The sequence below is a fragment of the Saccostrea echinata genome, unplaced genomic scaffold (assembly GCF_033153115.1).
Source record: "Saccostrea echinata isolate AGI-Se365-2 ecotype Australia unplaced genomic scaffold, CSIRO_AGI_Sech_v1 ptg000017l, whole genome shotgun sequence".
NCBI classification, from domain to species: Eukaryota; Metazoa; Mollusca; class Bivalvia; order Ostreida; family Ostreidae; genus Saccostrea; species Saccostrea echinata.
The window spans coordinates 2,882,501-2,899,216 of NW_026889766.1; the positions used below are offsets into that span (position 1 = coordinate 2,882,501).

At 33.5% G+C, this 16,716-nt stretch overlaps 2 protein-coding genes across 2 annotated transcripts in view; both read left to right on the forward strand.

Moving 5' to 3' along the window:
- Positions 1 to 5,865, forward strand: part of LOC133189325 (cyclin-H-like) — a 13,478-nt gene extending 7,613 nt beyond the window's left edge. The window contains exons 8-11 of the mRNA XM_061324716.1: positions 526 to 596; positions 1,528 to 1,639; positions 4,744 to 4,819; positions 5,179 to 5,865. Coding sequence (XP_061180700.1) covers positions 526 to 596; positions 1,528 to 1,639; positions 4,744 to 4,819; positions 5,179 to 5,214 — 295 coding nt within the window. The 3' untranslated portion in view covers positions 5,215 to 5,865. The remainder of the gene's footprint in view (positions 1 to 525; positions 597 to 1,527; positions 1,640 to 4,743; positions 4,820 to 5,178) is intronic.
- A 3,981-nt stretch (positions 5,866 to 9,846) lies between these two features.
- On the forward strand, positions 9,847 to 15,943 carry LOC133189227 (uncharacterized). The gene is made up of 10 exons (XM_061324629.1): positions 9,847 to 10,048; positions 10,427 to 10,675; positions 11,221 to 11,397; positions 11,594 to 12,091; positions 12,450 to 12,713; positions 13,002 to 13,235; positions 13,653 to 13,750; positions 14,155 to 15,411; positions 15,620 to 15,676; positions 15,845 to 15,943. The coding sequence occupies exons 1-10, from the start codon at positions 9,847 to 9,849 to the stop codon at positions 15,941 to 15,943; spliced, it is 3,135 nt and encodes a 1,044-aa protein (XP_061180613.1).
- The last annotated feature ends 773 nt before the right edge of the window (positions 15,944 to 16,716 follow it).

Genomic DNA, 16,716 nt, shown 5'->3' on the forward strand with positions numbered 1-16,716 from the left:
TGTCCGTAACAAATTTTCATTGCAGTTTTCTCAGCAACTTTTCATGGCAGATGCTTGAAATTTTAGCACTTTCTTTGTTTGGTATGCCATATTTTGGGATTCATTTTCATTTGTATGAATCTGATATCAACTTCCTGTTTATCTGTGCGTCAGTCTGGACCAAACTTTTGTTGCAGTTTTCTCAGCATTTACTCTTTACAGATGCTTGAAATTTTAGCACACTCTTTGGTTTGGTCTGCCATATAGTGGGATTTATTTTTGTATGAATCTGATGTCAGCTTCCTGTTTATCCATGTGTCTTTCCCTACCAAATTTCTGTCACAGTTTTCTCAGCAACTACTCGTAGTTCACATGACAGTGTATAATCACATCAGAGTGGGGGTATTACTAGTGAGCATTGGCTCAGAGACTTCTAAGTTCTTGTTTTATTGGCTTTTAGTTAACTATTTATGCAATGCTAGTACCAAGTTTTATTAGGTCTGCCTTGTATGTTTTTTTTTAATGAAGGGTTTTCTCTTTTAAAAGATATGTCACAGAAACATTGCTAAAAGGCATGTCATCTGAAGATATCAAGAAACTACAGGTACAAATCAAAAGTAAGTACAGGTGTGTACAAAGTAAAGAATTCAAATACTTGTCATAAACTGTTGTTCTTGTTGGCTAGGCTGGTAAAAATTTGTCTGAACCAATAACTTTTAAGAAAAAGTCAGTCGAGCTGACCATTTGAAAAAGTCAAGTGTGATGCAAATTTTAAAAAGATCAGGGTGCGCAGGTGAAGGTCACAAAAACAGTAGAGATGGCTATGCGATCGAATAAATTTGTTACAGCTATGATATAAAACATGTCATTTATGTTTCTTATTAAAGGCTCTCTATCCTAAGAAAAGAAACTTAATTGTGAGATTGAAGGCTGTTGAAAATAATAAAGGCCATTTTTGTGCTTTTATTTATTTTCATTTCTCAGCATCAATATAAGGTACATGAATCTGGTCTGACAAAACTTTGTCCAGTCTGTCAGAACATTTTACTTTTTCAGACCAAATGTCACTCATCATTTTTAAGTACATGTATTACTTTTTGGTATTATAAGTGAGGAAAATATCTCTATCTATCTGAATTCAAAATTTCGACAAGTCTGCTAAAATTGCCAAAAGGCATTTTTGTTTTTGTCATTGAATTCTTGTTATTTTGATGAGATGTTAGAATTCCATCAAAGAACATTTCTGATAAGCTGTTTCTGTATGTATTTAAATTTTTGAATTGTGAAGTATGGGAAAATTTCACCATGACATCTCAATGAATGATGGAGATCTTAAAGCAGAATAGCTAGTCCAAAATGAGTGAAAAAGTTTATCCTTACATGAGAGTAACATAAATTTAATATTTTTTAAAAAAATATTTTCAAAACTTGCAAATCCCAAAAGCTTGGGAACTGAGACTTTGGTGATATGTCCCTAGATATACAGTGTTTGACACTGAAAGAATCGATGTAAATTCATTCAACTATAATTTCTTATTAATTTTGTAGAGCTAAGACACATGGTGAAATCTCAGGAACAGATCCCCAGGGAACAAATGGCTCAACTACAGAGAAAACTGGACCAGTGTCGCAACCAGGAAAACAACCCAGAGAGTGAAGTGTAAGTATCCCAAAATAGAAATATTGTATAGGGAGAGTGAAGTGTAAGTATCCAGAAATAGAAATATTGTATAGGGAGAGTGACCTGTAAGTACCCAAAAATAGAAATATTGTATAGGGAGAGTGAAGTTTAAGTATCCAGAAATAGAAATATTGTATAGGGAGAGAGAAGTTTAAGTATCCAGAAATAGAAATATTGTATAGGGAGAGTGAAGTGCAAGTATCCCAAAATAGAAATATTGTATAGAGAGAGTGAAGTGTAAGCATACAGAAATAGAACTATTGTATAGGGACTTAATCCAGAGAGTGAAGTGTAAGTATCCAGAAATAGAAATATTGTATAGCCAAAGTGTAGTGTAAGTACCCAAAAATAGAAATATTGTATAGAGAGAGTGAAAAGCAAGTATCCAAAAATAGAAATATTGTATAGGGTGAGTGAAGTGTAAGCATACAGAAATAAAACTATTGCAATGGGAGAGTAAAAGTTAATTATCCAGAAATAAAAATATTGCATAGGGAGAGTGACCTGTAAGTACCCAAAAATAGAAATATTGAATAGGGAGAGTAAAGTGTAAGTATCCTAAAATTGAAATATTGTATAGGGAGAGTGAAAGGTAATTATCCAGAAATAAAAATAATGTATAGGGAGAGTGAGGAGTAAGTATCCTAAAATAGAAATATTGTATAGGGACATAAACAACCTAGAAAGTGTTGTGTAAGTATCCTTACATAATAATATTGTATTGGGACTTAAATTCATTATTGTATATATCATGTCTTTGAACTCTCTATAGCAATTGTTTGAATTCTGGTCATGTATTAGATATTCTGTTTGTTTTCATTTGTATGTATCATAGTCATTTAAACATTGAAATTGAATTACAGCTTTTTTTGAAAGAGTCAGAATATACTGAAAATAATACAGGATCTGTTTTCTCCATTTTAGTGTGCAGAATATAAGCCATCAATTGTACATATTAAAAGTAGAACAAATGATACTAGTATAAAATAAGAAAAGCAAAAGGGTTGTGTAAAGAAGAAGGTACAGTTTTGGCTTTATTGTGCCCTAAAAATTGAATGTTTTCAAAAAGTTTTGAAATGGTCATAAATATGAGTTGAGTATATGAGTGTGATAATTCATGAAAGAATATGGCATGAAGGAGGACCATTCTGGAAATATGACGCCATTAATTTCGTATTTTTCTAAGTTTTAAGCAGAAAAAGCCTCAAAATGACTCATTTCAGGGGGTATTTTCCTTGAGAAAATAGTGTCCACAGCCATCGCCCACTTTAATATTCGGATATGTTGTGTAAAATTCTTTAAAAAATCGCATATCTCAAAATCTTAATGGGCGATGCATGTGGTCTATATTATCTGAAAGAAAATTTCACTGAAAATTGAATTCTTCTGCAACTTTTTAAGAAAATATGGGAAAATGCTTGAGTTTATGACGTCACAATTAGCATTTAGGAAGTCAGATGAGAAAAACGATTTGTTTGATCTTAGTGCATGGAGTTTCAACTTTTCAGAAAGCATGAATTTTAATTTCCTTCATCACTTTCATATTTTAGAAAAATACAGGGCCAGATTTGTATTGAAACTGTACCTTGTTCTTTACTGTGTGAGGTTGAACCAAGTGATCAAATATTAAACATTTTTAAATTTGTCTTTGTGAATAGAAATTGATTATTTCAAAAATAACAAGCTGAATATGCGAATTGAAGGGGGGGGGGGGGGGCAACCAAACAGAAAATCCTTGACAAGCAGAGTACATCACACATGATTATGGAGGGGGCAAAACTGTAATTAGCTCACCTGAGCTGAAAGCTCAAGTGAGCTTTTCTGATCACCTGTTGTCTGTCGTCCGTCCATCCGTCTGTAAACTTTTCACATTTTCAACTTCTTCTCAAGAACCACTGGGCCAATTTTAACCAAACTTGGTACAAAGCATCCTTTGGCAAAGGGAAGTTTAAATTGTTAAAAGGAAGGGCCAAGCCCTCTTCAAAGGGGAGATAATCAAGAAAAGACAAAAATTGGGTGGGGTCATTAAAAAATCTTCTCAAGAACCACTGGGCCAGAAAAGCTGAAACTTATGTGGAAGCATCCTTGGGTAGTGTAGATTCTAAATTGTTCAAATCATGACCCCCGGGGGTAGGGCGGGGCCACAATAGGGAATCCAAGTTTTTCATTGAAATATGTAGAAAATTTTTAAAAAAAATCTTCTCAAGAACCACTGAAAAGCTGAAATTTATGTGGAAACATTCTGGGGTAGTGTAGATTCTAAATTGTTCAAATCATGACCCCCTGGGGTAGGGTGGGACGACAATAGGGAATTCAAGTTTTGCATTGAAATATGTAGAAAAAAAATCTTTAAAAATCTTCTTCTCAAGAACCACTGGGCCAGAAAAGCTGAAACTTATGTGGAAGCATCTTGGGGTAGTGTAAATTCTGAATTATTCAAATCATGACCCCGGGGGTAGGGCGGGACCACAATAGGGAATCCAAGTTTTGCATTGAAATATGTAGAAAAATTTTTTTTAAATCTTCTTCACAAGAACCCATGGGCCAGAAAGGCTGAAACTTAAGTGGCAGCATCCTGGGGTAGTGTAGATTCTAAATTGTTCAAATCATGACCCCTGGGGGTAGGGCGGGGCCACAGTAAGTACTACAAGAGGGAAATCAGGTGAAAAACAGCAAGGCCAATATTACTTAGGTGAGCTTTGTGGCCCATGGGCCTCTTGTTTAGCTTCCTTTTCTTTTATATAGTATATGTATACAGTAAAACATGCTTATGACAAAGTGCCAGGTGTGGAGGATTTTGCTTCATTATATATGTAATTTGTTACATCCATTATGTTTCACATTTTTGTTTTAAAGCCATGGGGAACAAAAATCATTTCACTGTAAGCATGTTCACTGTAAGTGTGTTTTACTGTAGATGTTTTGGCAAAATTATCGGATTGAATTAAGTCTTAACTAGGCCATGCAGATAGAGATTTGAGGCTTAATACATGTATTTGAAGGTAATGCTAATGTTAACTGGAAGTGATCGTCAGAAACAGAGGGAAGATGGACCAAATGATGTTTTCTTTTTAAACTTTCAGGTACAAAAGAAAACTACAGGAAATGCTGGATGAAGATGAGGAAATTCAGACTAAGAAAAGAAAGAAAATAAGTGAAGTAAGCTATTATGGTTTTGTCCTTAAACAGTTTCATTTCAATGTCTTTTAGAACAACTCAACTAACTTTATTTAACTGGGCAGTCTGTAATGAAGAATGAGTAAAAAGCTCTGTGACAGAGACAGTTATCATTCAGATTTATTCAAACTTTTGTCTCCATAATAGGACAACATTTCAGGAATACAGTACTTTTAATCAAGCAAAATTAAAAAACTTTCTGCAGCAACATTTTATTTTCCCCAGTGAATTGAAGTATGCACATAGATCAAGATCAAGATATTCATTTAAAAAAAGCATAGGTAGAACTAGTGCATATAGAATGTGATTAAATTCTGACATGATATCATGGTTTATTATAGGAACAACGAAAGAGAGATGAAGAACTTTTGTCATGATTTACAGTGTGCTCCTACAATAAAAGCTTTGGGGAGGTCAACTCAATTTAAGGCAGACATCCTAGCAAAACATCAGTACTGAATATCTGTGCAAAAACATGAATTTCTGTTTATAAGGGAGATGCATCAATTATTTAAGAAGAAATCATATTTTGTTTAAAGGGAATAATTTTTAAAAGTTACTTTTTTGTGTTTTGATAGATTAAAGAAATTGTTTACTGATTTTCAAAGTAACCGGAATAGCGATTGTTCTGAGTGAAGACGGTGCAATTTTATTTCCTGCTATTACATGTAATAAAACGAGAAAAGTTGATAGACTGAAAAAGGAACTAAGAGCACTCAGCCTAGAAAAAAATTTACATGTTTGATAAGTAACTGTGAGTTACTGAGAATACGGACATGGCTATCAAGTCACTGCCAAGTAATTTTAAATATTGTTTTGTAAAAGTGTTGGAAGAATTATTGAATATAAATTCAAGAGACCCTCATCCTTACGGTTTTCACAAAACCCTAATCTGACTATTGATTCTTCCAATAAAAACTGCCTATGCATAATATAATGAAAAGTTTATCATTATTATGAATGCAATTATAACAATTGTATCTCTTTATAGCATTGTTTGTTTTATTGAATAAACCATAGAAAGATAATTTGTACATGTTTATTCACCACTGAAAGTTTGGCTAAATATTCTATCTGAATAGTTTCATATGTAGTTGATGCAGTTAGAGTTATCTGCCCTTTGATGTAAAATCTGCAGTAAAAGTCAAAAATTGAAAAAGATTTTTTGTAATTTGATATTGGACCAAGATAGAGTAATTGAAAACATAATTTGCCTGTATTTACCCAGTGTAAGAAAGTAAATACAATACATATAAACAAAAGGGAATTCTGTTCACTAATATTCATTGTCTTTAGAACATTTCTCCTGGAGAAATATGGTAGGTACCTATGCTGAAAAAATGAACAAGTTAAAGATTATGCACACCTTTGTACAACACAGTTTTCTCAAGGTCCAAAAAAACTTTTTTCACTAGTGTGTAGAGCTTTCTTGAACCCAAAGTTGAAAACGGTAGCTTTGTAAATGTTGTATAAATTTACTTTCACCAAGTAAATTCAAAATTTAAAACATAAAAGCGGAATGAGGATTCCAACTTTTATCTCATCATGTTCCTGTCTTTGAATGTGAGGGACATTTATATATATATATATATATATATATATATATATATATATATATATATATATATATATATATATACATATATATATATATTTAAATTCAAAAGATTCAGAAGGTATTAAAAAAAAATGTATGCAGGCTTCATATATAAAATTTTTGTTTGAGATCACCTCAAAACAATTCCTGAAGATCCTCTCCAAATACAGCCGTTTCTGCATTAAACAAGAACTGATTTTTTGTGAGATGGAAATTTTTTGTGAACTCTGGTTTTACCAGGTTCATGAAAGTTTTAGGAGTGCTGGGGTGCGTTCAACAGCGTAGTTGCTACGCAGCCTCTAAGTAAAGTTTATACTGATATATTTATATTAGCGGCTAGCTTAGCTGTCCGTTCAGTAGAGATAGATATCTACAACCTAGCTGCTAGGTTAGCCACTACGATCTTGAACGCAACCCTGATCTTTTGGTGTGCTGTTCTTGGAGGATGTGATACGGAATTACAAGCAGTAGATTTTCAAGCACTTTCTTGTTATTTTTACTTATTGAATTGTGCATGTTAATATAGAATTGCTTTGAAAAATCTTTTATGTTATACCCTCAAAAATTCGTTTTTTATGCATGTATACCACATATAAAAGTTAATTGTCTACTTTTAGAAGCTTATAAACTGATATTTAACAAAATTGAAAAAAAAAATACTGAAGTTCCACCAGCACTGTATATGAGAAGATTCCCTTTTTCATGATTTGAAAAAGAATGTATATATAAGTGTTTTTAGTGTTTATTTTACGATCAGTGTGTGCACGTATTAATTGGAAATTCTAGGTATGCACACTATTAATAAATCTGTGTGATTTGAAGCATTGTACGTACGTAATTTACTAAGCAAGTTTTCAATTTCTTTTACATGAAATACTTCCATAGATAAAAAAAGAAATATTAGTATGAATGCAAAATCATGCACATTTTGTGAAAAGAAATGTAATCCTGGTTTATGCTCCTAGTACGATTACTGGCGGGCTGTGCATGAATGATCTAAAAATAGACTACACCTTGTGAACAAGCCGAAAGGTAAAAATAAAATCGGAAATTTATCTAAAATTATTTCAAGATTTTTTTTAAAGAAGAAAAAACCTGCACAATTCTAAAAACTAAATCGAAAGTAAATTAATAAAAAAAAAAAAAAAATGTTTTTTCTGTATTCAAGCAGATACAGAAATAATTGTGAGATAGCTTTCAGTATTCTTATACGTTAAATCCCGATGCGTTCAGGATTATTGAAAAAATGTAATTATATCATATGGATTGTAATAAAAGATGACTATGTTCAGATTCCCTGTGTTTGAAATTGCTCATTGCCCAAAAAATCTGACATCTCTTAGAGAATCGGCTCTGAAAATAAACTGTACAAACCCAGACTTTTACTACTGCATTCCAAACTACCAGAAGTCGGCCCTTGTGGAGTTTTGCTATGACCGGGAACCATCGCTTTTCGAAAGTGGTAAGTTTTGTGATTTATTTAAAACATCAATTTTTATTCGAGGTAAAAAAAATCTTTGTATATCCAAAGAGAATCGTATTTGATCTGTCAACCTCCTTTAAGATTAAAAAGAAAATATGTTCTTGAAACCTATAATATTGAAGATAACGAGTCAACCGGCCCTGGCTAAAAAAAAAAGCGTAACATTCATTTGACACACTCGTATATTCCAAAACTTATAAATTTTTTTAGTCATAAAATTATATTGAAAAAAGAATATTGGATGCAGAGACCCTAGTTTCTTACACAAGTTATAATACAGTTGTTGCGTGTACTGAAGAATTGTCAATTAAATTACAATGATCAGATCGAGTATACCGGGTATGTTAATTCCTATATATGTATGGCTCTTTATATACTACCATTAAAGTTAAGTCTTGCCTCCTATTCAGAATGAATGATTAGCGATATTCAATTTTAGCGACCTCAACACACTCGCTAATAATGCCAAAATTGAATCCTCCCTAAAAATTCTGCTTATATTAAATACGGAATGTTAATTCCTGTATACGTATGACTCTTCCTACCAACTTTACAGGGGTTTGCGTTTTCTTGGGTGGGTCAAAGGTCATTTTTAGATACTTTTTAAAGTACATTTAAAAACTCTGTAAATTCCAGCAGGGGGCCTCCCCCACCCCCAACCTCTCCACCTGCACATGGCTTTCACTACTAAAAAAGAAAGCAAACATTTTAAATGTCACCCCGAAATAAACACACATATCTTGATATTTGAAAACTACTATATTGCAATGTGCTTGAAAATACATATGGTGCTATTCGATTCAGACAGGAAGTTATAATCTGTTTTAAAATTCTTTTGTGTGACGCTTTGAATGTTTATGTGAGGACGAATATTCCTATATAATAATGACCTCTAGTAACAAGTATTTTCGACTTTTTGAAAAGGGCATATACATTTATTTTAGTAAAAATAAAATACACAGCTTCAACTCGTATTGGATAGAGCAGAAGATAGAGCAAATACTAACTTGAAAGATCCATCGTCAAATCGAAATAAAATACCTGGTTAAAGCTGCAAGATACACGTAAAGCAAATTCTAATATAATTGCAAACGCCTCTTTCGTCAATATATTGATTTTTTTTCTTGTCTAGGAAATTGCTTGCAGCTGGCGGGAGCAGGATATCTAAATCAAGACAGCTGCGCACTGTTCACTTCAGGGTGTCCAACTGAACCATTTCCGGGAAATTCAATATACAAATGCACGTAAACTAGAATAGCGAAAGCGAAATCATTGTGAATTTTAATAGAATGTCAATATTCAACGAAAAAAAAAATACACTTCGAAATTAAAGCAACATGAACAAGTACTCAGCACTGATTGACATATGAACGCATGGTCATTTCTATAAAACGCAATGAACATTACAAATTATGTAACTTTTAAAAAGCTAATTTCACTTTCATGTATCTGAGTCTTAACTGAACAAAATTGAATTCCTGATATTGAAGTAAATATTAACAGTGTACTTGATGATGTGGATTTTTCAATCTTGGAATATTTTTTTTTCAGTTGAAGAATGCCAAGACATCGACACAATACACCGTTGTTACCGTGCAGATCCAAACTGTACAAATTCTACTAGGTACTTTTTGCAATATGTCTGTCTACATGCTTGTATAATACGTTTTATGAGTGTAAGCGGTGCATACGTCTTTTTTAATTTTAATATGTGCCATCGATTCATCAGCCTTTTTCACAAAGTACATAAAATGCCTTCTTTCGTCTAGATTTCTTTTGCATTAACATTTTTGTATTTTAAAGAGATTCTACATTTTATATTTAAGTTTGACAACAATATGGCCGACTTTTACCACGCAAGAAGACGGTTCATCGTCACTATCAACACCTCAATATGATGAAAACTTCACGGATATAACTGAGGACTGGATGAGGAACAGTGAGGAGGATCCCGCCGTAATTGTAGTCGTAGTTGTCATACTTCTAATCCTGGTTGCTGCTGGTTTTGCGTTCTTTATGATAAGGCGAAAATTTGGTGAACTAGCTAGAAACCCTGCCTTCGAAGTACTGTATTCAAGGGAACACGGTAACGACAATTTAGCCACAAGGGTATCCAATAGCAGCCAATTAGGTGAGAATTTCTTGATCAGTTGAGTGGAAATTGTTTTAAGTTTTATTGATGATCAATCTGTCATATTGTAATTTTTAAATTTACCGGGTGGTAGTTTGTAATTTTTGTATTTACTACCAACCGGTAAATTCAAAAATTACAATATGACAAATCTGTTGCGTGTTGGGGGGATTTTAAGTGATCACTATGAAAATGTTTATAAACTTTTTATAGTGGAAGTAGAAGTTTTTTTTTTGTTTTTAGACAGGAGGCATAGAGCAAGGGTGTATATCGAGTTATGATCTTTTTAAGGACTTAGCTAACAATTTATGATTAAATCTGTGTAACGTATCGCAATCTTTATAAAATAAGAATGTATTTTTTTTTACCTTTATTTAGTCATTGCGATTAGACAATGTATGAATGGGCTCTATATATTCATACCTTGGAACGCAACTTTATCGAAAATAAACTGGACTAAAGATGGATCAGCCATTGATATAAATAACAGAGAGAAGTACAAAACCGGAGAGGACAGCACCCCTATGCTTATTGTAAATGGCGCCACTTCAGATGACAGCGGAGAATACGTGTGCAGGGGAACTTCTTTAGGACATATTCCTGTCATGAGCAAGCCGATTTATATAGGTTAGTCATGAATACATGAATATTCTGCATGTGCATCAATAAATCTTCAAAATTTGAAACAAACCATTATATATTACTGTGGAATCATCATTGTTCGAGGGGGACCAATGTTCGTGGATTTCATGGGTCACCCTTACGCATGGATTTACTTCCCTATGGACGTTTATGTTGTAAATGTATTGATTCATTGAATCTACCATATAACGAGTAACCCACGAAATTACGTCCCCTAGTACAAGTAAAATATTGCTTCCCCACGAACATTGACCCCCACGAATTAAAATGATTCCACAGTATTGAATGGCTACTTAGAGCTAATGAAAAGTCAGTCTTATTGAAAAAAAAATAGCTTCATCATCCGGACTTATTATATGTCATGCGACATATGACAGGAGGGAGAGTGAAAGATAAAGTTTGATTTAGATATCGACAACGGTAACACCTGTGAAATGAAAACTCCTGACATCATAATAAAATAGTTGGTTGACAATTTTATTAAAATATATGTTTTATACAGATTTTTTTTCACTCTATGATTTGGCCAGGAATAACCCCTGTACACCTCAAAAGTCCTTCAGTAGTGAATGTTGGGGAACCCTTATCCAATCACTGGGACTGGCCGTATTTGAAACCTGACACGACTAAAACTGAGTCCAAAGACCTCGATCTTTACACCATCATGATCCCAGAACCTCATGTCGAGACACAGGATAGTAACCACGGTAAGGAATACAAGAACATGTTTGTCCTTTGCCAATACATAGCAATGATTATTTTTAAATATGTATTCAGTACTGTTGTTACACCTGTTTACAAATTAAAGTACCATGAATAAGGTTTGTAAGTTCTGAATTGAAAACTTTAATATACAATTGCAATGAATAAGAAGTTGTAGTATGTCTCGAAATTTTCTTACAGATTTGTTTAGCAGAATAGATTTCAACTCAATCAAAAGGTACCTTCATTTCTGGCTTCTGTTCTGCGAGGGAGGGACAGTTGATCTGAACAGCAAAGAACACATGGAGATCCTGAAGAACTTGTACGAATTCACAAAGGGTCCAGATGCAGAACCTATCCCAGAGGATCTAAGATCTGTTTGCACAACATATGATAGCATGATTTGTACGGACACCCAATTGTCATTTACTTCAGATGAAATTGAAAGACAAAGTCTCTGGGCTTACATTCAGCATGGTTATCTTGTTCAGAAAAATGTTCATTTTCTTCTGGATAAAGCACCAGTTGCCTTGATTGCAAAGTACTGCAGAACATCTGGGTATCGTGGTTCTCAAGAGGAATGGTGTCTTTGTCTCCCTGGTATTTTCACTGAGAAACTTATAGCAAAGATGGACTTGGATATAATCACACACCCAGCTATTACTGATACCGATATTCATCCATTAGTGAGTCAAATATGTAAGTAAGTTTAGATAGTCAAACCATTTAAAGTCACTCCAAAATTCTACTGGCATAGTTTTATGGCGTGAATTTGTTTTAGAGATTCAATAATTACTTTGATAATGATGCAGTGATTCTTAGATGTGGTGGTAATTAAAGTAACGCAAAACATGTTCTAAAACTTTTCAGCATGTTATTCATTCACAAGATCAGAATGTGTGTATATCTGTGTTTCAAGGATACTTATGTGTTAATTTACACCTGCACTTACATAACTAGTTAATTTTGTTATAATGACTGTCTACACATCCTCCTTTATTTATGACACAAACATTGCTATCATTCCAGCTAGCTGAAATTGATTGTTCATTTTTAGTAAAAATTCCTGAGGAAATTCTGCGATGGGAATATGACCAACGCCGGAAGTTCTTGGAAAGCATACGTGAAGAAAGCATTGCAATGTTCAGGGGAAGAGCTATGATAGTAGGGTGTGTGGGGGCAGGTAAAACTACCTTCCTACGAAGACTTCAATCCAAATGGTCATTAGAGGATCTATACACAACAGAGTCAACTGTTGGACTGGAAGTTTATCATAATCTATTCCTAATCGTGGACGGTGAAGACCAGAGATTGCTGAAAGGTGAAAATATCAATTATCTCGCTCAACATTTTTCTTAACTTGCCAAATGATTGGTCTTTCTCCACTCTTGTACGTTCATTTTTTTCCAATTCGGGGAATATTAAATATTGTCATAGTTTCTCACACTTCATGTCAATTTTTATGTTTTTAAATGTATGTTAACTATTTTCTTTATGCTATAATATTATTTGCTATCATGTATCTTGTCTGAAATAAGTTATGTTTGTTTTATGTTCAAGGTAATTGTATGTATTATCACTAATGTACCATGTGTGAAATATCTTACAGAGATACCACAAGGAATGTCTTGCGATGTTGAAAGACACATAAAGAACAGAGAAAAGCTAATCAGTGTAACTGACTTTGGTGGTCAGTGTTCATATTATGCTTGTCATCAAATTTACCTGACAAGACGTGCCTTCTATATTCTTGTGATAGACATGTCAAAAGGATTAGAAGAAAAGGTTGACTCCACTCGATTAGACGCAAATGGATCCATTTATGAAGATTGGACTTACAAAGGTTGGGGCTACATCTATTCATGAAAACACTCTGTATTTATTTTTTGACGAAGGGTAAAGAAAATTTAAAAAAGTGCAATTTCTTTCATTCATTGGCCATACATCCTGTAGATTTCAGAAATACAGTGATGAAGAGATTATAGAAACTTATAACTGAGCAGATAAGACATTCGACAAAAAGATCTCAAAAGTATCAACATTTTCTATTGCAAATTTCCCTAATCTTTTCGTACAAGTAGTACACAGATTATTACAAAGGATATACATGCAATGGTGTGGACAAACTAAACTGACCAAGTACAGTTTAGCATGTTAGCATGCATACAGGACTAAAAAAATTCGAGTATATAATATGAGTATGTTGTTTGTAGGTATAATGATAAACAAACAGGTATATTAAAAGGCTAAATATTTTTAGAATACTTCCTCTACTGGATGCAGTCTATCAGCACTTACTGTGATGATACGACACCTGTAATACTGGTGGCAACACACAAAGATAAAGTCAGTGAACAAGTAAGAATCAGAAGGTTAAATCTGGAGATCAAACATCTGCATCATACCTCTCTAATGTATATTTTTCTTTAAAAATCATGTTTTACAAATTCTGAACGATGACATTTTACATACTTCATCTTATTTTTTGGATTCTCTGTAATTCACATTTATTAACTATTGTAAATATTAAGATCGAACAATGAAATTTTCACATAATTAATGGGAAATGTCAGGCATATAAACGGAATCCACAAGTCTTGGGGTCTAGTCACACTTGATAATCAAAAATGAAAATCGATTGTACCTGACCTTACCTCTGTCTTCAGAAGTCCGAGTTTGCTCTGCTCACTATTTTTATTGTTTGGTTGGACTTTTGATCATGATTACTATTCGTTATTTACACAGTTCGCTGCTCTTTTCAGGGCAGGACAGAATGTTTTTATGACATATTAATGGATTGCTTGCCAAGAGACTCAGAACTGAAACGGCACCTCTCACAAAAACGATACTTTGAGATTCAACTTCCCCCTCCAGAAGAAAATGAAACAAAGGTTATAGAGAACACCATTGTAGAAGTCGCTACTAAACAAACGCACTGGGGAGAAAGAGTTCCTGCCAAATGGGCCATGTTCGAAATATCTCTGTCAGAGATAAAAACAGAAAAAAAGATAATGAGCATTGAAGAACTAAAACAAAACATTAGAATTGAGCTTCCTGACAAAGATGAAGACTTGCGCATCATGCTGTCTTTCTTTCATGAAATCGGAACAATACTGTATTTTAATGAAGAAGGGTTGAATAAAATGGTTATTCTGGATGTTCAATGGTTTGTTGATGCTTTTAAGAACATTATTACTGACCCAACGCAAGTTAAAGATGCATCATTTACCGTCAGCGAATGGATGCAGTTTAACCAGACAGGCCAACTGAGCGATCGGCTCCTGAGTGAAATGTGGTCAAACTACAAATACGGATGCTTTGCTGAACACAAAAGTACCATTCTTCTATATATGCAAAGACTGGGTCTTATAGTGATGGGGAGAGAAGAGCACAAGGAATCAACATATCGACCTCCTTTCTGCGTAAAACAAGAGCAAGCAGGAGAGAAAACAAGACAAAATTACCACTATGTACCATGTATGAACAAGGAAAGTAGATCCGATACCTATGAGAAGATACTCAAGAATGGCACAAACAAAACTTCCATTCTGGTTTTCCGATTCAAGACATTCTTGCCTCATTTCTTTTACTACCGACTTGTTGTCCATTGTATGACTAGATGGCGGACTCTGGTTCAGGATGAGGTACCTTTAGTTTGCAAAGATGCAGTGTTTCTTCTACATGAAGATGATGATCATATACTCGTTCTTGGTGTTTGTAAGCCGTCCATCCAAATTCAGGTTGTTTGCCTTGAGGGTAACCTTGATGTGGATGTTACCTTGAAAATACGTGATGATGTTGAAAGCATGATGAAGTCTCTTACCACGACATTTCACAAACAAGTGCAATATGATATTGGTTATTTTTGTCAGGAAAAGGGATTTTGTGCAGATGTGGAACATTTCTTTATATCTGAACATGACCTTCTACAACTGAAAAGGGACACAACCTGGTGTAGAAAACATGCTAAGGAGAATCACAAGATTAATAGAAAGGACCTTCTTAAGTTTTGGAAAAAGGTTTGTACTTTTTCGTCACGAAGAAAATGTTTTTTCTATCAAGATCTGTACGTTATATGAAATGTTTCATTTCTGAAACTTTGCACATCCATATCCTATGTATGAGGTGTACCCGGTATGGGAGTGATGACTACGCATCACGATATGATGTCAAAGAAAATCCTAAATATTGATAACTATAATAAATGGATGTCTTTGTCTTTTATAGTCGAGTTCAAAAGAAATTGGTTGCCCATGTTTTCCAAAACGTAGAGTTCTTGAAAAGGTAATTTGTTCATATTCATCGTTTAAAATGTCAGACTGTTTTATCACATATACTGCCAACTGGTTTGCAATGTTTATTCAGAACAATAAAACTACTTTATGTTTAATTGGCTGTTAGACTCTTTTGTTGGTTATTATAAAATCATGACCCTTATTTCTATATTTTCAGACTCCTATTTTAGATAAAACGACATCAAACATTGGTCCAAAACCAGAAGAAATGGAAACAGAGAGAATAAGTTTGATTTGCAGAGACGTACAGAGTTAAAAGTATACATATAATTAATAAGATACACGATACAACAAAAGTTAAATTATAAATGTTGGTATTTAAGTTATTGAAAATTGTAAATGCGTGCCTATTTTTCAGTTAACGTTTATTAATTTACTGTAGAATCTCCGTTTAAATTGTGATATTTGTAAAAGCATATGATTTTTTTTTAAATTATTTTTTATTTTGCTATTTTTTTTGCAATTTTTCATGAGATCGTTTTTACTGTTATTTGTTTTGATTATTGATCTCTTGATTTTTTATTTTGAGTTGATGGTACACATGTAGATGCTTATGATGATATTTTTTTTACACTATTTTATAAAAAAATGTTTCACCACTACTTGTATTTATTTTTTAAAGGTTTAATCAATGACTAGAATTGCGACTTTGATCTCACTTGAATCTCACCTGGAAAAGCAATACATCCGTAGCAACCCTTAATGCAAAAATGTTTACATTAAGAATTTTTATATTCAAAATAAAATTGTGAATTTAAAAGCACTTTATTTTCATAGAAATGATACATGTATGTAAACCCTTTTCAAATTAAGTGTTGAAAGGGAGTTTAATTTTTAGCTCACCTAAGCCGAAGGCTCAAGTGAGCTTTTCTGATCAAAATTTGTCCGATGTCTGTCGGCGTCGTCGGCGTCGTAAACTTTTCACATTTTCATCTTCTTCTCCAGAACTACTGGACCAATTTCAATCAAACTTGCCACAAAGTATTCTTGGGTAAAGGGGATTCAAGTTTGTTCAAATGAAGGGCCACG